This window comes from Nannospalax galili, unplaced genomic scaffold, assembly GCF_000622305.1.
Source record: "Nannospalax galili isolate Female #2095 unplaced genomic scaffold, S.galili_v1.0 scaffold1437, whole genome shotgun sequence".
In the NCBI taxonomy this organism is placed as follows: domain Eukaryota; kingdom Metazoa; phylum Chordata; class Mammalia; order Rodentia; family Spalacidae; genus Nannospalax; species Nannospalax galili.
Window position 1 is genome coordinate 64,189 of NW_008341050.1, and position 21,013 is coordinate 85,201.

Sequence of the window (21,013 nt, forward strand, 5' to 3'; positions counted from 1 at the left end):
AACTTGCACCAATCCTTCCTCAGCCTCCCAGTGTGCTGGAATTGCAGGCATAAACTATTATGCCTGGCTTGGATCAGGAATTTTCCCTCACTCAAGTATTCTTGCCCAAGCAGGATCTACCAAAACCCTTCATGACACTAAGATAACATGTCACCTTCATTATTTTCTTCTTTTGTTGTCCCTCACTTCCTTCCCAAACAAGAATCACAGAGAAGCCAGAATCTTCAGAAAAATCACATTTTATTGATCACTTTATTCAAAATTATAAAAAATAGATATAAATAAAAATAGTAGAATATAATTATTAAATACTAAGTATCTAGGAGTGGTCCTTACTCCACCCAGTGAGGATTGGATGAACAAGTTTAGTAAGTCAAAAAGGATAACTGGCCAAGAAATGGGTATCTATGTAAAAATGAAATAGACATTTAGTGCTGGTCACGGATCATGCCTGAGAATGATACATTCACATGGAGCATCACATGGGAGACCCAGTGGCCCCAGAATCACAGTCCAGAGTTTAGGGAAATGCCTCGACTTACAGTTAGACACAGGAACACACCAATTCTTTCTCAGGCCTACACTCAGCTGGTGCACAGTGCATAGACACATACACATATATAATATTTCCTGATCCATCCATGGACTAACAGAGTCCTTCCTTCAAGCCGTTAGTGTCTCTACTCCACAAACCATTGTTCCCACATTGGACAAGGCCCTTCAAAAGACCTCAGTTGTTACATTTCTTAATTGGGAAATCATACATTTCCCAACATCAGGCCTCATGAATGACCCTGTTAGAGGAACTAACTGTCCTCCTACCCATCCACAGGAGACAGTTTTTAACTGCAGGAGGCTTTAGTCCAGAAAAAACAACTCCTGGTCAATATCATCCTGATTTAGGACCACCTCTTCATCCTGGTCAGGAGGGTCTGAGTGGCCAGCACCCAGGCCTGTGTCTGAGGGTAAAGCTATTATTGCTCACCTTGGTGGGCGGCACAAGCAAACAATCCCTGCAGAGCATGCCTTTCTCAGCCTCTTCCTTACAGCTGATGGAGACGATCCTACTGCAGAGATGACGGTCAGCATGGAAGTGGGTGATCCATCAGTTTCTTCCCTCAGTGCCCTGGGGGTCCTCACAGAGCTAGGCCGTTCTCTTCTCCAATGTGGGCTTCAATCCAGCGTAGGAAGTGTGAGACCCTTGTGTAGACACCAGGCTTGTTCTTCAAGGCACATCCACGACCCCAGCTCACAATCCCAGTCAGAGTTGGGCGGTCATTGGTGTCACAGATGAGAGGTCCTCCAGAGTCACCCTGAGAAGCCAAAGAGACAAGAGATAAGCTCTAAGAGAAGTGAGGAAGGAGCCACCACCCAACCACGTCTGAGAGAGCAAGGAGAGCTTCCTAGAGTCAGAGACCTTTGACGACTCCCTGTTTTCTACCATATCAAGTGCAAAATCCCCTTCTTGGCTTTCACCTACTCCCATTCCACCCACGTCCCTGGACCTGCTGCTCCTTCTCACGCTGGAACACAGTATGTTCAGTCTCAGCTTTCATTTTTTCAACTGAAACACCTTTCCCTTTTCCTTCAATCTCTTCATTTAACAAGGCACATTCTCTTCAAAACTTCCCCTCTCTCTCCTAACACTTCATCTTTTGTCACTCACATTGTACAGATCCTGAGCATTGAATTATAGAATTATATTGCTTTCACTTCATCTTAGCCAAAAGGCCCAGAAGTGATTCAAATTATACTGTTTTTTCATGGGTTTCTGTTTGTTTTGTTTTGTCTTGTTTTTGAGACAGGATCTCATGAATTCCAGGCTGATCTAAACTGATTTTGTAGCTAAGATGACCTTGTGAACTTCTGATTCTCTTACCTGACCTCCTGAGGGCTACAATTGTAGGTATGGCTCATCACACACAGAGCTGGGGATGATACCCAGGGCTTCATGCATGCCAGACAAGCATTCCAAAAACTGAGCTACATCCCCAGACCATTTTGTTTTCCTATGGTCTCTATCTCCCACCCTCATATTGAGGACTGAACTCAGGACTTTGTGCAGACTAGGCAAGCACCGTATCACCAAACTAGGTACCCAGCCCTGCTTCCCTCTTTTCCTCTTTCTTTTTTGAGACAGGATCTTGCTATCTAGCTCAGGCCCTGAATTCACTATGTAGCCTGGGCTAGCTTTCAACTCATGATTCTCCTGCTTCAGCCTCCCAAATGCCAGGAGTGCACCACGCCTGATGGTTTGAGGCCCCCTCAATCTAAAGCACTTAGCACAGAGCTGGGCTCATTCCAAATGTTTGAACATCTAAGGACTGGAAGAAACTCCGAGACCCACTCCTTGATTCTTAGGGCTATGGCTGGAAAGGGACTCCCCCAAGCTGGCAGGGCAGATCCAGAAGTTCTGAAGAGTTTGGGATGATTAAAAGAAAGGCCCAGGACTCTCACCTGGCAGGAATCTGTTTCCCACTGTGGGTCAGCAGCACACAGCATTTTGTAGGTGACTTCAGAGCCATAGTAGTGGGGTTGCTTACATTCCTGATGGGAAATAAGCTTCACAACAGACATTTTCAGGTCTTTTGGATAGATGTAGTCAGCTAGATGGAGAAAATGGAGAGACATTTACATTAAGATGTGTCTATACAGAGACTGTCTGAAAGGGTGGAGACCAAAGCAAATGTGTTGACTAGGGAAAGTCCTTATTTTTTCTTCACCCCAATTGGAGACTTTACCCAGTCATAACTGCTTATCCTCTAGTCACCTTGATTGCCTATCACTTCCTATGCTTCTCTGGACCTTTCTGCCACCTGACTAGTACTCCAATCTCTATCTCCAGTCTTCCTTGACAGTCTGCTGTACAATGCTCCCCACCAGGATCCCCTCAGTCAGCTTCAAATGTCACTTACTGGCATTCTCTTTTCCAAAGCCGGTGATCTCACAGCTTGAACCAAAATTGGCATCACCAAACCTTGGAGGCAAGCAGATGGTCTGTATGGACCGGGATGGCTGTGCACAATGGCCCATGCTGGTGCGGATCTTCAGCAAGGCTGGAGGAAGTAAAGACAGTCAAAAGGGAAAGATCATCACCTACCAGGTCAGATAGTCACTGTCTCTTCCCTCTAAATTCTGAAGCACTGTCTATGTCTATACCTAAGTCAGTTAGCATCATAGGTTATCTAAGGAGATCAGCAGGAACCTTGTCATCTAGAAACCTCCCTGGCGCATTCTCCAAGGGCTTTGTTCCAGCTGCTGACAAAACTCAGGCAGTCAAAGCTGCCACATACAACTGAACAGGTTGTTTCCTGCAAAAAGCTCCTGCTGTGAGAGCTAAGCCTGAAATTCAGCCAAGGCTTTATTCACTCTGCATATTCTATATCCTGATACAAACAGATGCTGCACCCATCCTTCTTTGCATAAACAGGGCATTCCCAACCTATGCCATATGCCAATAGAGCTATTTCCACTCAGGTGAAGCCACCTTTTTGGGAAATCCGAGGTCTCTCCCAAGGAGCACCAAGCCCCTCTGAATGCTTCCCCACCATTCACTTGGTTGTGAAAGGTCAGGGCTTCCAGTTCCCCCAATGGCTTTCACTTCTACTTGGGTCCCTCCACCTCCCCATTGCTGCCCATCATGTTTCTTGTGGCTGAGGGTTTTCTATTTACCAATATCATTATGGTGGGCCAGGCTGTCAGCGCTGTAATCCTCATGCAAGATGAGCTGTTCTACCTCGAACTTCATCTCTCCAGGAGTATAGGAGTTCCGCTTTGACTGACCCAGGTAGACAACATAGTCTTCCTTCCGTGGGTAATTACTGTGGGAATTGAGACATGTCGATAGCCTGATCTCGAAAGTCTCTTCCCCCTCATAAAGGCCTGAAAGTAGGACTTGTTCCCAAAGTCACAGGCTGCATGGAGAGAGGCTGACAGGGAGAATTGGAGTCCTCCACAGGGAGGTATGGGGTAGGGCAGGAGGGTCAGAAAGAAAAGACAGAAGGACGTACATGAAGCAATGTGTGGCGCTGACCACCCAGCAAGGACTGATGAGGCTGCCCCCACATAAAAAGGAGGGAGGGCTTTCTCCCTGATTCTTCTTGTAGATGGCTGCAAACCAGGGCTGGTTCTCGATAATGGTGAATTCTCCACCAACAATCTTAAAACGGGGCCTCAAAGCCTTCTGACCACACTGGAACCCTTGTTGATCCAGAGGAGAAGAGGGCCTTTTTGCTGGAGGAGAAAGAGATGTTTTGGGGAAGAAGAAAGGATGAAGAATCCTACTGAGATAGGATTCACTTCTTATCCCTCCTGTGATGGAAGAAGGAGACATGAGTTTGTCTCCTTCCACCCCACTGTCATAAGCAGTCAGTGACACTCACCCACAGAGCAGTCATATACCATGCACTCATGGGCATACTGCTTTAGACCAATCTGCACATAACACCAGGGTCGCTTCCGGTTGTCAGGGTTCCTGGTAACAGGAAGGGATAAGGAGATGTCATTCCAACCCAGAATGCCTTCTCTGCATCCCTCTTCCAGGGAACATTCAACAGAGACCTAGATTTTCTTCTGTTAATGACAGCACTCTAGGAGCAGAAGAGGATGGTAACATGGGTTTCCAAGAGGCCATAGGGAGGATTCCTGATAACTGTTTTCCACCTTACCTACAGTAATTGTGCTTCCCCAGGCCCAAGTAAAGAGCATCAGATCTGTGGGCATGGTAGGTTTTCTGAAGGACAGTAGGAGAGTTCCAGGCCAGACAAGGCCGGCCTTTGGTGTCCGTGTTGGCCTTTCCTCGGTAAGACTGACCATTCCCTTCATAGCAGGTTTTTGATGTATCTACAGATTATTTAAGGATTAAAGAAGATTAGAAAAAGGAGGGAATTCAGACAGGCATTTCAAAGGTGACATGGTTTGGTAGGTGACACTAGGAAAGAGTCCCCTTCACATGTGTGTAGTTGCTGCTTCATGAGACTGCAAGTGTGTGTGTGTGTGTGTGTGTGTGTGTGTGTGTGTGTGTATGACTATGTATGTATGTGTTTGGCTGTGCATAATTCCTAACTTCTGCCTACTCTTTTTTCTTTCCAGACAAAGGCGCACCTTGCAGCCCAGGCTAGCCCAGGTTAGATCATGCTTGAACTTACCATCCTCCTGCTTCAGACTCCCAAGTTGATTTGGCATCCTACCCGTCTTTCCCTGTTCTGAAATCTCTGCGCCACACCCCCTTCCCAGTTAGAAGCCGAGATCCTCTTACCTATTTCACAGTGCTCCCCTTGGAACCGCTTTGGGCAGCTGCATCGACGAATGTTGGAGAAATATTTGTAGGACACACATATTCCTCCGTTCTGACAGCCACAGTTTGCTAGAGGATACAAAGGTGGACTAAGCAAGGAACATGGGAGGAGGCAAGGGGGCGGCCAGCCTCCCAGCAGGCACAGGAGGGGATGCCTCCTAAGCCTTTCCAAGATGTCTGTGTAGAGAACTATTGTGCAACGGCTGGATACTCACATTCACCCGATGCTCCAAGTTCATAGCTGCCCTGCAAGAGATGAAGGTGGGGGGTCACCAAAGGAGATGTGCTCTAGGGACTCCATGTGGAAGAAAAACAAGCCCCACCTCATCCACTTTTCTTCCTCCCCGCTCTTTTATCTAAGCCACCTCTCCAAAGGAAGACCATGGGCCACGAGTTTCCAGCTCCTAGAGACGGATTGACACAAGCAAGCCCCACACATACCAGACGCCCTGGGGCTAAGGCCATCCCAGCGGCTGCTTCCTCCCTTGCCAGACCATGCCAACCCCCTTGGAGCTCAAGCTGCCCACTAACACCCGTGTCCTATTTCTCCGTGAAAGCGTCTGGACCTGCTTCTGATGCCTGAGGACTCCGTGCAGCCCCTCCTTTCCACTAATACTGGTCCCCCTTCCCGCCGACAGTTAAAGTAGGGAAACCACTCACTTCCGAGTCCCTCACAGCCAGGGCGCAGAGGAGCAGGGACACCAGCCAGACTTTCATGGTAGCGGGGTTGGGCTCTAGACAGCAGCTCTGCAAGGGAATTAGTCAGTGGGTCACTGCAGTTCAAGGGAAGAAGCACTAAGTCCCCGTAGGGCGAGCAGCAGTGACCGAGCTCCCCAGGCCGGGCCACCTCTCTCCTCTGCGGGCTCTGGGTGCAGGCTGGACCTGCACCGCAGAGGGACGCAGAGCCCTGGAACAGCCAGTGTGCTGGAGGCTGGAGCCCGGGCCGCGCATCCCTGTGGGAGTTTTCAGACTAGCAGCACTCACCGGCGGTGACTGCAGCGGAAGGGCGCGGGCGGACCGGTGAGGAGAGGATGAGACAGCCGGGCTCCGAGGCTGCAGTCTCCGCTCTGTGCTGCCGGCGGCCGGGACCGCCCTATATCAGGACTCGCCCCGGCCCTGGCCCCGCCCCGGCTCGGCTGCGGTCTGCACTCTCTTCCTTTCCTCCCTGCGGCCCAGCGCCTGGACCGCGGTGGCCTCCCCCACTTGACAGAGTAGCTGGCGACGCGATCCCCAGCCGAGCAGACGCACGCAGCCGGGGGATCGAGAGGCGTGTACATTCTTCACTCCTGGTTTCATCCACCCGGTCCTGGTGCATGCCCCAGGGCCGAGTGGAGAGGACGCTCCTGACACTGGCTCTCCACTCCTGACCCTTCCTCTGCAGTGGCCTTATCCGTTCTTCTCCAACTTGCCCATCCTAGACCCCTATCTGTCTGGGACACTGATTCAGATGCCTGATAGAGGGGCATACTTTGTAGCAAACTTTATAGTCTATGGATGAGAAAATTGTCCCGAACGTATATCTGATCCCTAAAACACAAACCTGAAAATACCTGTCCATTTGTGGAATACTAGCTCCCAATGTCACCAACACGGCCAATGGATAAGAAGACAAACGGGGGTTTACTGCTCACTGTAGTAAGGGAAGTTAATTGTGTCATCAGAAGGGAAAAGGCAAGGTCAATTTTTTTTTCAGATTTTCTGCTTGGTTTAAGGTCGGTTAAGGGGGCTTTAGAAATCACGGTAAGTACCTGATGTGTTGGGGCTCACCTTTAATCACAGCAGAGACAGGCAGATCTCTATGAGTCTGAGGCCAGCCTGGTCTGCACCGGGAGTTCCAGACCACCCAGGACTACGTGGTGAGTTCCTGTCTCAAAAATAAAAATAAATAAATCATAATAAAAACTTGTTAAAGGTCATGATGTTATAGTATTGTGGAAGCAAAGTCTTAGGGATATAAATTGTTGATGCTTTTTACTGAAATGTGGATGGGTCTTTTGAGAAATTCCTACAGTGAACAATCCATTGATTTGTCTGGGAAATAATACAATCTAAATAAAGGTAGCAGAACCAGACTGGGTGCACACCTCAGTGGTACAGTGATTGTCTGGTATACACAAAATCCTGGATTCAGTCCTCAGCATCACAAACAAACAAGCAAACAAAGCAAAACAAATAAAGAAAAGTCTTATTAATGTAAACAGTAAACTGTGACAGGATAGGAAAAGCAATGGTGTAGTTGACCCTTATTAATGTGGGCTGTAAGCTGTGGAGGGCTAGGAGAGTCGGCTCTCTCCTCATAGCAGAGGAACTGTGAGTCTGGAGGACAAATGAAAAGAGTATTTCTGGGGCTGGAGAGATGGCTCAGCAGTTAAGAGTACTGGCTGTTCTTGCAGAAGACCAGGGTTTGAATCCCAGCACTCACCTGGCGGTTAACAACCATCCATAACTCCAGTTCCAGGGGATCTGATGTCCTCTTCTGCTCTTTTCGGGCATTGCATGACACAGGTACTCTTACATACTTGCAGGCAACATTCATATACATAAAATAAAAAATAATGAATACTTTTTTTTTGTCTTTTTGAGACAGGGTCTCCCTGTAGCCCCAGCTGTCCTGGAACTCACTATGTAGACCAGGCTGGCCTCGAACTCACAAAGATCCGCCTGCCTCTGCCTCCCGAGTTCTGGGACTAAAGGTTTGTGCCACCATACCCGGCTGAATACTTTTTTTTTTTTTTTTTTTTTTTAAAGAAAGGAATATTTCTTTTTTACTCCATGTCATTTTACACTTTGGTTTTGGTAGTTTTGTTTTGATTTTTTTTTTTGAGGGGGTGGGAAAAAGGGTTTCCCAGTATCCTCTGCTGGCCTGGAAGTTGCTATGTAGATCAGGCTAATCTCAGGCTCACAGAGATCCCCCTGCCTCTGCCTCCCGAGTGCTGGGATTAAAGGCCTGCACCACTACCCCCAGCTATTTTACACTATTTAAAAAACTTGAAGCACATCCCTGTGTTACCTACTCCCAAAAGATAATTACATATTTAAAATGCACTTATATTTTGAAATCTACTTCATCATAGGATATCATTTATATAATATATAAAACAATTGTTTAAAGATAAAATTGGCCTTCAGAAAGCTACACCGTAAGTAAATGGCTCTTGCATTTCTTGAGGACAGACACATACATTGCACATGCACACACACACACATTCCTCAGACACAGTTGAAAGTGCGCAAAAAGGACTCCGTGGCTCAGTTGCCTCCACATCTTCCCTGGTGTCAGGAACAAGTGATTGTGGTCATTTTGATGCCACTCAGCAGAACTGGCTCCCTTTATAATAGAGAGAGTCTTTATAACTCATTCCGGCCCAAACCTTGGTTTCTTTCCCTAAGCCTAAACCTACAACATTATACTACTTTACAAACCTGGACCTTGGGTCTGGGTCAGCATGTGGGAGAGGCTAAAGGAAAGTAGAGAGAGCGTCAGGATATAGGAATGAGGGAAGGCCCTTTTGCTCCACCTCAACCAGAGGTCCCAGAATGCCAGACTCTGGATGGGGAAAGTGCACATTAACGATCCAGCTTTGAAGAGGCAGGTGGCCATCAACCTCCAGAGTTAGTTTTCCTGTGGTCCATGGGACCACTGAGTCAGAGGTTCCATAGATCTCAGAGCCAACTCACTACTTCCTCTAGAAGACTGTGGCTAGTTTTGTTTAGATTTAAAAAACCTTTAATAGTAAATAAATTTGATCAAAATGTAAACAGAGATATTACAGCCTCAGGACTTGCCCCGAAACTCTAAGTTAGTTACTAGGAAATTCCCATCAGGCTGTTGTGATTCATGTTGCTCCCCTAAAAGCTCTCATGACTCCGAATTACTTGGCTGGAGGCTGTCATGCTGATTCTTTGAGAGCAGGATGACCTCATTTCCTCCTGGTCAGAGACCGTTATGCAGCCTGACACCCCTCTTCCTCTTTCACCTACCACTTCTTCACTTGGGTGACCGATCCTAGCACCTCCAACTCTTCATCGAACTGCTCTTTCCACTTGCTAATCTTCAGAGTTCTCTGAAATCTCTGGTTATTTTTTTGGTGCTGACTGTGCTAGAATTTCAGTTTTATGGGGGCAAAGAACACATCTTAGATTCTCCTCCTCAGCACTTGGTACATGTCTTATTCACCAAGATCCTTTATTGTGAATGAATCAGTGAATGCATAGAACAGAGTGCTTTAGGGCCCCCTGGAAGCGTCTTTCTCTCTCTCTCTCTCTCTCTCTCTCTTTCTCTCTCTAGCCTGCTCCCTTTTTCATCATAATAGTATTAGCTTATATTATTTTTTGTTTAGCATTTTTGCCTTGTGCTTAAAGACATTTTCAGATAAATCATCCCTCTTTAAACTCAGAACTGCCTTGTGACATAGACTGGGTCTGCTATTCTAATTCTGCAGATAAAGAAAGTAAGACAGGCCCGGTGGGGTGGCACAGGCCTATAGTCCCAGCAGATCTCTGTGAGTTCAAGGCCAGCCTGGTCTACATAATAAGTCCAGCCCAGTCCTCACTACAGGGAGACGCTGTCTCGAAAACACCAAAAAAAGAAAAGAAAAAGGAAGGAAGGAAGAAAGGGAGGGAGGGAGGGAGGGAGGAAGGAAGGAAGGAAGGAAGAGAAAGATGGTACATAGTTGATGAATGACAGTCAGCAAGTCAGCACTAAGACCCAGGTCTTCTCTAACTTGTTCCTGTGCTCTGTATCTCATAAAGAGGCAGAGTACTGTGAAGAGAAGTACCAGATACCAGTGATTTAAGACATTCAGGCAGGGACTAGAGAGATGGTTCAGCAGTTAAGAACACATTCTGTTCTTGCAGATGACCTGAAATAGACTCCCAGGACCCACATCAGGCAGATCTCAACTGTCTGTAACTCCAGCTCTAGAGGACCTGACACTTCTGCCTTCCCAGGGCACCTGCACACACGTGCACACACCACCATACAGACATACATCCATACACATAGTGAAAAACGTTTTAAAAAAGAGGTTCACTGGGGCTGGAGAGATGGCTCAGTGGTTAAAAGCACTAACCACTCTTGCAGAGGACCCAGGTTCGGGTCCCAGCACCCACCATGGAACAGAACTGTTCGTAACTCCAGTTCCAGGGCATCTGACACTCTCTTCTGACCTATGTGGGCATTGCAAGGTGCAGGTGCACTTACATACAGGCAGGCCATACACTCATACACATAAAATAAAAATAATAAGCTGGGCATGGTGGCGTACGCCTTTAATCCCAGCACTTGGGAGGCAGAGGCAGGCGGATCTCTGTGAGTTCAAGGCCAGCCTGGTCTACATAGTGAGTTCCAGGCCAACTGGGGCTACAGAGACCCTGTCTCAAAAGGACCAGTAAATAAATAAATAAATAAACAAACAAACAAATAAATAAATAAATATCTTAAAAGAGACGTTCAGGCAGGTGCAAAATGTTAAAATCACTAGTTCTTTAGGACACCTGCTCTGTAATGCAAGTTAGTTGCTTGCCAGAATTCCAGGAACTTACTTTGTAATCTAGACCATCTGAGAGAGTAAGAAATGAGGAAGTAAATGTATATGATTTCATTCTTCTCTTGAATCTGAGAGGAAATCAACCAGCTTCTGCCTTTGTGTCTCAGGGGTCCAGACCTCCTGAATTAGCTATGGCAACACAGACTAGTGGAGGGACCCTTTTGTAGGGGCTGTTTATAAAAGGGCCAGCAGATGCAGGTGTACGGGTGTACAGTGAGCAAAGAATCTCAACCTAGCCTGAGCTTTGGTTTTGGTTTTGGTTTTTGAGAGCATCTCATGTAGCTCAGGCTGGCCTCAAACTCAACTCCAGTCTGCCCCTCCCAAGTACTAGGACTCCAAGTCTAAGCCACCATGCCCAGCCCTAAAAGGAAGACTATTTTTTGACCATCCGGGTCCAGAAGGAAGTTCACATTGAGTCATAAGATGTATTCCTGGGTTGCTATACTAAGAATGTTCAGCATTGTACTGTAGTTGAATGATTTCAGACAAATCACTTAACTCTTTTGATTTCCGCTCTTCCAGCAGCATCTAGCCTCCTATCCGTGCTTTATTTTGCAGATTGAATAGGGTCATGCTTATGTGTGAAAAGTGTCCATTCACTCATTCCTCCATTCAATATTTATGATGGGGCTGCTACAGGCCTAGCACAGCTCCAGCAGCTACTATTGGAAAGATGAATTTTGTACACTATAGTTCCTATCTCCAATGCTTCTCTTCTCTTAACTGTGGCTATATTGCCTTAGAAGATCAGGTCGTGCTGGAGTGCATCTCCGGATTCTAGTTAAGTGAGGATGTCATGTCCCTGGCCCACAGTTCCTAGCAACTGGGCAGCTGGGACAGACAGCTGTATGTGCCGCCCCCGCACCCCCAACTCCCACTCACCCCCCTCATCTGTAGCTCTGCAATTGAAGCTCCCTCTTTCTCTTTTTCCTTATGTGTTGGCAGAGTCCTCAGCAGTTTGGGGAAAGGGCCATGGAACTGATCATAGAGCATCCTTGAGTCTGAGGACCCTCCCTCTCGCTGTCTGTTTAGTGGTGAAGGGCGAAGTTGGCTTTGTCTGGGCTGTAACTTGATCTGGGAGGTGGTGGAGCTATTGAGCCCCTAGTGGCCTATGCAAAGGGGTGGAGGGAAGCCACATACCTCATTTCTTACTCATGGAAAACAAAGCACCCAGGGGCTAACCTCTGAGGTTACAGGATGTCCTCAGTAATACTGAGAAGCAGGGGTCAACATGGTCCCTCCAACTTCAGTCCTTGACTCTCTAGATGTCCTTGCCCTTTCAGGCCTCACCTTCTCTGAGCTGATTTTTTAGCCTCTTTCAGGCCAGTCAGCTCAGACTTCTGTAATTTGGCCAACTTTTCCATTGTCCCTAATTCAAACACATTAAGTCAGGACATTATTAACCTAAAAGAGTATTGGTTGGCTGGGCATGGTGATGCACACCTTTAATCCCAGCACTTGGGAGACAGAGGCAGGAGGATCTCTGTGAGTTCAAGGCCAGTCTGGTCCACCTAGTGAGTTCCAGGACAACCAGGCCTATACAGTGAGATCCTGTCTCAAAAAAGCAAAACAAAACAAAAAGAATATTGGTCATGACTTTCCAAACCTTCTGGATTTTGAGTCCCTCACTAGGAACCAAAGCCAGATTCCTGTCCTAGAACTACTATTTAGGGCTCAGATTACCATTTGGGGTGGCAATAGATTCTTTTTTCTTTCTCTCTCCTTTTTTTTTTTTTTTTCAGTTTTTTTGAGACAGGGTCTCCCTGTAGCTCCAGCTGGCCTGGCACTCACTACATAGACCAGGCTGACCTCAATCTCACAGAGATATGCCTGCCTCTGCCTCCCGAGTACTGGGACTAAAGGCGTGCACCACCATGCCCCGCTGGCAGTAGATTCTTTTTCTTTTTTTTTTTTGTCTTTTTCAGACAGGGTCTCCCTGTAGCCCCAGCTGCCCTGGAACTCACTATGTAGACCAGGCTGACCTCGATCTCACAGAGATCCGCCTGCCTCTGCCTCCTGAGTGCTGGGATTAAAGGCGTGCGCCACCACACCCAGCTAGCAGTAGATTCTTAAATGGAAGCTAAGAGGCAAACCCAGAAAAAGGGCCAAAAGAGATGAGAAATTGGTGGATTTGCCAAAAATTGCCAAAGTCAGTCTTGTTTAGAAAAATAGGTTCAGAGGCTGAATTGCTAAGTTATTTTGTTCAAAATGAAAGCAAAATAACATTCAGAGCCATATGATGAAGGTATTCACGGTTCTTTCAAGCTAGATTCTATGTATCAGATTGTAGAATTTTTTCTTTTTTAAATATTTTATTTTTATTTTTGTGCATATGAGTGTTTTGCCTGCATATGTGTAAATGCACCCACATTGTGCAATCCCCACAGAAGTCAGAAAAGGGTGTCGGATCCCCTGGAACTGAAACTGCAAACTGTTGTTAGCAATCATGTGGGTGCTGGAGATTGAACCTGGGTCCTTTACAAGAGTTAGCCAGTGCTCTTAACCACTGAGCTATCTCTCAGACCCCTGGAACTGGAGCTATGGATAGTTGTTAGCTGCCAGGTGGGTGTAAATAAAAAATAAAATATATTTTATTATTTTTATTTTATGTATATGAGTGTATTGCCTGCATGTACGTAAGTGCACTCATGTCGTGCAATGCCTGTGGAGGTCAGAAGAGGGCAACAGATTCCCCTGGAACTGGACTTACAGATGGTTGTTAGCCACCATGTGGGTGCTAGGAATTGAACCTGGGTCCTCTGTAAGAGCAACCAGTGCTCTTAACCACTGGCTATCTCTCCAGCCTGAGGCTTTTCTTTATTTAAAGCAAATACAAGCATTTCCCTTTCCATTACACAGAGAAGAAAATAGGCAAATAAAGGGAAGTGAATCATCTGAGTTCATTCACTGAAAATGAGATTCACAGCTTACAGATGCTAAGGAACCTCATGACACATTTCCACTCTCTTATTCTGAATCCTTACCTCCTTCCTTCCTGACCACCCTTCCCCTTCACTCTTGATTTCTTTATCTTTACCACCTACTGGTTCCCCCAGCGGTGACAGGGAACAATTTGATGAGGTTCTGAGGAACGTTGGGAAGAGCCAGCTCTTAAGGAGAGGTTAGCCTTCCTTCAAAAGATACTGTGGGGGCTGGAGAGATGGCTCAGTGGTTAAGAACACTGGCTGATCTTGCAGAAGACCTGGGTTCAAATCCCAGCACCCATATGGCAGCTAACAACTGTCAGTAACTCCAGTTCCAGAGGATCCAGAGGATCTGACAGCCTCTTCTGTTCTCCACAGGCATTGCGCAACATGGGTGCACTTACCTACATGCAGGGAATACACACACACACATAAAAATAATAAAATATTTTTTAAAAAGGTACTATGGTCAGATATATAGAGATTAGAAGAAATGCATGTGCAAACATCTTAATGTCAATTGCGTTGAAAATGAATTTTTCTGTTAAAAAAAAAGATACTATGGGACTAAATGCATAAATACCATAGGAAGAGATCAGGGACTCAGCAGGGACCCTAGGAGACAGGTGTGTGTGTGCCTCATTGGGAGGAACAGGATGTGGATAATTTCATGGGCATTGATTGCGGGAAGCATGGTAGAAACTAAAGAAAAGTGCTCTGCTTTCTCCAAGGCAATCCTTTTGTTGTTTTTCTTATTATATTTTATTTATTTTTGTTTGTTTGTTTGGTTGGTTGGTTGGTTTGGTTTTGGTTTTTTGAGACAGGTTCTCACTATGTAGCCCTAGCTGGCCTGGAACTTGCTATGTAGACTAGAGTGTTCCTGATCTCACAAAGATCTACCTGCCTCTGCCTCTTGAATGATGGGATTAAAGGCATATGCCACCACACCAGCTTGTTTTATTTATTTTTATTTTATGTGTATGTTTTGCCTGCATGTATTTAATATAGCACATGAGTACAATGGCCATGGAGCCAGAAGAGGATGTCAAATCCCCTGGAACTGGAGTTATTGATGGCTGTTAGCCCCCATGGGGCTTCTGGGAACTGAATCTGGGTCCTCTGCAAAGGCAGACACTGCTCTTAACTGCTGAACTCTCTCTCCAGCCCCTCTAAGGGGATTTTGTAATCTACCCCTTATTAAAGAAAGATAAAGCCCTGAGCAGAGCTGCACATACATGTAGACTTAGCAACTGGAGGCAGAGGCAGAAAAGTTGCTTGAGTCCAAGAATTTGACACCAGTCTGGACAATATTTTTAAAAAGTTACATAAAGGGGCTGGAGAGATGGCTCAGCGGTTAGGAACACTGGATGTTCTTGCAGAAGATCCGGGTTCGAATCCCAGCTCCCACATGGCAGTTAACAACTGTCCGTAACTCCAGTTCCAGGGGATCTAACAGCCTCTTCTGTCCACCACAGGCACTGCACGACATGGGTGCATTTACCTACATGCAGGCAATTCACGTATACACATAAAATAAAAATAATAAATAAAATATGAAAAAAGTTAAATAAAAATTTAAATGATAGAGCCGGGTGTGGTGGCACACGCCTTTAATCCCAGCGCTCAGGAGGCAGAGGCAGGCGGATCTCTGTGAGTTCGAGGCCAGCCTGGTCTACATAGTGAGTTCCAGGACAGCTGGAGCTACAGGGAGACCCTGTCTCAAAAAGACCAAAAAATTAAAAATTAAAAATTAAATGATAGATAACTAATTTTTTTTTTTTTGTCTTTTTGAGGCAGGGTCTTCCTGTAGCTCCAGCTGTCCTGGAACTCACTTTGTAGACCAGGCTGGCCATGAACTTACAGAGATCCGCCTGCCTCTGCCTCCCGAGTGCTGGGATTAAAGGTGTGTGCCACCACGCCCGGCCGATAACTAATTTTTTTATTCTATGATATTTCATTTAAAAATTGTGACAATCCTCTTTAAAGGAAGTACTATTAATATGACCACTTTATGATTAATAAAACAGAGAAACACAAGGTTTGAACAAGTTCCCCAAGGTCACACTGTAGGTAAATGGTAGCGCTGGTATTCCAAACCTGGCTGATTTTGGGCTTGGGAAACTGTTTCTGAGACAGAATCCTTTTCAGTCAGTAAAGTGGAGGCATTTGTAATCGTGATGGAGAAACTCCTGCTTCTTTTCTTTGTGGTTGTTTTATAGTTTTTGTTTTTGTTTGCCTTTTCAAGACAAGGTCTCATACAGCCCACGTTGGCCTTGAACTTATGTAGCTGGGGATGATTTTGAACTCCCGATTCTCTTACCTCTATCTCCCAAGTGCTGGAATTACAGGTGTGCACCAGCATGCCTAGCTTATGGAAACTTTACTTCTAACCCATGATGACATACCAAGGAAGCTCCAAGTCCTGTCTGCTTTGGTTCCTGCTTACGCAGCTTGAGCCAGACTTTGATAAAAATGTTCTTCCCTTTGTTTAAAATAGCCAGCCACATTTGCGTCTGCTGGGTCTTGTCAGAGAAGTGACTGCGGGGTCTTGTGGCTGTGCTTGTTTATCTGTGTCGATCTCTGGAACCATCCATACTAATCTTCCTTTTTTGCAACCATTATTTACATACTGTAAATATGGATACTGTAGGACTTCTATGTGGAGAAAAATCAACAGCCCCTATTTATAAAGCATTATTTTTGTTTATCAGGCATTGGACTAAGTTCTATATGCATGTCCCAATTTATCCTCAGTAAAGGAGATGCAATATCATCCCCATTTCATGCATTCCCAATCTATGGTTAATGAAACTAAGGTTCTGAGGTTTCATAATAATCTGTTAACAATTAGTACAAGAGTATTGTCTTTTTACTCCTCCTTGGCCAGGGCGGGGGGGGGGGCGCAATGGGATGTCTGATCGGGCAGTTGCCTAGGAAACCAAAATAATTGATACTATGTTTTGTAAGCTTGTCTGTTGATAAAAACGCCCTGACTCAAAAGTCTAAAAAGTATAGATTTTTCAGTTTACCTGCTTGAAAATTCTAATTCATGAGATGGAGTCTTAGGTATCTTAGTTTTTAATATGTTTCCCAGGGGATTACCATAACCAAACAAGTCAGAAAAAAATCATTGTTTCCCCAATGTGCCAATGCACACTTTGGGAATGTTGGTTTATTTTATTGGTTCATTTTCTACCCTGAGACTGACCAATTAAACCAGAAACTTTGTCTCCAGCAGAGCTTCTACTCCAGCTCTTTGAGAAGGCCAAAGAAGAGCACAGGTGGAGAAGGCCAGAGCTGCCCCAACAGCAATGAATCAAGGAAGGGGATGTGTGCTTGGGAACCTGTGCCAACCCAGCCACTCTGAGGCAACTTTTCTAAAAGAATCTATTCTCAGAAAGGTAATCGCTTCTATACTTTTACACTTGTACTTTTTTTAGATTCCTAGTGATAGTGTCTTTTTTTTTCTTTTCTTTTCTTTTTTTGAAGCAGGGTCTCCCTGTAGCCCCAGCTGTCCTAGAACTCATTATGTAGACCAGGCCTGACAACCTGACATTGTGTGTGCATGTGGAGGTCAAAGGACAATTTTAAGGAGTTGCTTCTCTCATTCCATCATGTGGGTACCAGAGATTGAACTCAGGTCATCAGGCATGGCAACAAGTACCCACTGAGCCATCCCACTGACCTGCTTTGATTTTTTGAGAATAGGTCTCGTTGAACCTGGAGGCTAGCTATCAGTTGGCTAGATTGGCAGGCCAGCTAATTCTAGGCATCCACCTGTTTTGCCACCAGCTCTCTTAGTATCCCTGTTCACCCACCAACCCTTCCAGCACTAGAATTACAGAAAAGCAACACAGTATTTGGTTGTTGTTTTTTTAAACCTGGGTGCTAGGGATCCAAACTCAGGTTTTCATGCCTGTGCTTAAGCACTTTACCCACTGAACAATTTCCCCAGTCCCATGACCAGTTTTTTATGCTGGGGATCAACCTAAGGCTTCAAGCCTGTTACGCAGGCACTGTACCAATTGAGCTATATCCTCAACCCCAATTTCTAGGATCTTCTGATTTCGCTTGAATTGCATTGCACCTTTGCCACCCCCAGCAGCTACCCCCATCAAAAATAGACTTAGCACCTTATGGAATAAGCACAGTATCTCTTTTTAGTCAAAGAGAAAGAAAGCAGCAGTGATATTATTCCCATGCAGAGCCTCTGCTCCATGGTGTAGCATTCTGAAGGTTTGCTTAGTCTATACATGGCAGTCAGCATATTCTATTTGTGAAGGAAATTCTACCTTCCAGCTTCCAAAAATAAATAATAAAAGTCAACTCAAACTTTTCATTTTGTTTAATTAACAAGAAGGTACTTAAAAATACCTAAGGTGCTGGGCATGATGACTCATGCCAGCACTCAGGAGGCAGAGGCAGGTGGATTTCTGTGAGTTCAAGGCCAGCCTGCTCTACACAGTGAGTTCCAGGCCAGTTGGAGCTACAAGGAGACCCTGTCTCAAAAAGACAAAACAAAACAAAACAAAAAAAACCCACAAAAACCTAAGGCATGCCTAGCACATGCTATACTTCGAGGGCCCACAGAAGAAAAGACAGGATCACTGATCTGAAGAATGTTGAAATCTGGGGCTGGGGATGTACCTGCCTAGCATGTGTGAAGCCCTGAGTTCTAGCCCTAGCACCACATAAACAAAACATCAAGCTCATCCTCAGCTATATGACAAGTTCAAGGGATACATAAGTCCTCTTCCAAAAAAAAAAAGAAAAGAAAAAGAAAAAAAGCTGAAATCAAGTAAGACAAAATGAATTCACATGAAATAATTTAAAACAATCGGGGCTGGAGAGATGGCTCAGCGGTTAAGAACACTGACTGTTCTTGCAGAAGACCTGGGTTCGAATTTCAGCACCCACATGGCAGTTAACAACTGTCCATAACTCAAGTTCCAGGGGATCTGACAACTTCTTCTGTCCCCTGAGGGCATTGCACAACATGGGTGCACTTACCAACATGCAGGCAATACATGCATACACATAAAATTAAAATAAATAAATTAAAAATAAAAATTACAAAAAACAATTAAGGAGGGCTGGATGTGGGCACACGCCTGTAAACCCAGCACTCAGGAGGCAAAGGTAGGCAGACCTGTATGAGCTTGAGACCAGCCTGGACTACAGAATGAGTTTGAGTTCCAAGCCAGTCAGAACTACATAGTGATACCCTATCTCAAAAATGTAAAATAAAACAAACAAAAAACAATTAAGGCGGATTTGTATTTTTAAAGAAAATAAGTTTTGTTGAGGATGTGGAGAAGTTGGAACTCTTGTATAGTACTGGTGAGATTCAGAAAATTAGAACTAGCAAGTAATCCAGCAAGGCTCCTTCTGATGTATATCCAGTAAGACTGAAAACAGAATCCTGAGGAGACACTTGTGTATCCATGTTCATAGTGCTGTTATTCATAACAGCCAAGAGCCGGAAACAATTCAGAAGTCTATCAACAGATGACTAGATAACCAAGATGCATCTCTCTCTCTCTCTCTCTCTCTCTCTCTCTCTCTCACACACACACACACACACAGGACTATTATTCCATCTCAAAACAGTTTATCCATGCTACGACATGGATAAACCCTGCAGACATTATAGAAAGTGAAACAGGCCGCTAGTCATAAAAAAAAAAGCAATCTCCATTTGTATGCGTTACCTAGAATAGTCAAGGTCAGAGACCAAAAGCAGAATGCTGACTAGCAGAGACTGCAGGGAATGGAAAATGGGGAGCTATTGTGTAATAACTGTAGAGCTTCAGTTTATAAAAATGAAAATGTTTTGGAGAGCATATGATGCCCCCCCCCAAACGAATATACTTAATACTACTAAATGGTATGTTTAAAAGTGTAGTGGAACATGCCTTTGATCCCAGCACTCAGGAGGCAGAGGCAGGTGATTGCTGTGAGTTTGAGGCCAACCTGGTCTACATAGCATGTTCCAGGCCAGACAGTGCTATATAGTGAGACTGTGTCTCAAAAAATAAAAATAGGGTCTAACTGTTCTTGCAAAGGACCCAGGCTCAGTTCCCAGCACTTACATAGTGGTTAACAACCAGCTGAAACTCCAGTTCCAGCTGACCCACCATCCTCTTCTGGCCTCTGTGAGGATGTGGTACACTTACATGCATGAAGGCAAAACATCCATACACATAAAAATCAATCAATCGGCCAAGCGTGGTGGTGCACGCCTTTAATCCCAGCACTCGGGAGGCAGAGGCAGGTGGATCTCTGTGAGTTCAAGGCCAGCCTGGTCTATGTAGTGAGTTCCAGAACAGCTGGGGCTATAGGGAGACCCTGTCTCAAAAAGACCCATCAATCAATAAAATTTTAAATAAATAAATAAAAGTGGTTCAAAATCTAGGTATGGCAGTGCACACCTAAAATCCCAATATTCAGGAAATTGAGGCAGAAATATTGTGAGTTAGAGGCCAATTTAGACCAAATAGTGAGTTTGAGACTAACTCAGCCACATAGCAAGGCTCTGCCTACAAATAGACGAATGAATAACAAAAATGGCTATGACAGTAGATTTTTTTTTTTGTCTTTTTCAGACAGGGTCTCCTTGTAGCCCCAGCTGTCCTGGAACTCACTATGTAGACCAGGCTGGCCTTGAACTCACAGAGATCCACCTGCCTCTGCCTCCTGAGTGCTGGGATTAAAGGCGTGTGCCACCACACCAGGCATGACAGTAGATTTTATGCTGTGTGTTCATTTGATTGTTTGTTGGTTTTGAGATAGGGGTCTCCTTATATGGTCTAAGCTGGCTTTCAATTCAAGATCCTCCTGTCCCCCATCTCTAGACCATTATATCTAGTATTATGCATATTAACCACATTTTTTTTTCTCTTTTTGAGAGAGGGTCTCCCTGTAGCCCCAGCTGTCCTGGAACTCACTATGTAGACCAGGCTGGCCTTGAACTCACAGAGATCTGCCTGCCTCTTCCTCCCAAGTGCTGGGACTACAGGTGTGTGCCACCATGCCCGGCTTAGCCACATTTTTTATATATTTTTTAAGATATTTTATTTATTATTTTTGTTTTATGTGTATCAGTGTATTGCCTGCATGTAGGGAGGTGCACCAGTGTCGTGCAATGCCTGTGGAGGGCAGAGGAGGGTGTTGAATCCCCTCTAACTGGAGTTATGGACGATTGTTAGTTACCATGTGCGTACTAGGAATTGAACCCATATCTT

General features: G+C 45.3%; 1 protein-coding gene across 1 annotated transcript; it reads right to left on the reverse strand.

The window, feature by feature from the left end:
• Positions 1–223: 223 nt before the first annotated feature.
• Positions 224–6,437, reverse strand: Plau (plasminogen activator, urokinase). Its single transcript, XM_008836547.3, has 11 exons — positions 6,281–6,437; positions 5,957–6,043; positions 5,512–5,542; positions 5,258–5,365; positions 4,668–4,842; positions 4,383–4,474; positions 4,011–4,233; positions 3,673–3,821; positions 2,916–3,056; positions 2,458–2,606; positions 224–1,313 (listed from the first exon to the last, which is right to left on the reverse strand). Exons 2-11 carry the CDS (start codon positions 6,011–6,013, stop codon positions 1,137–1,139), a joined length of 1,302 nt encoding a protein of 433 aa, XP_008834769.1. The 5' UTR covers positions 6,014–6,043; positions 6,281–6,437; the 3' UTR covers positions 224–1,136.
• Positions 6,438–21,013: the final 14,576 nt, after the last annotated feature.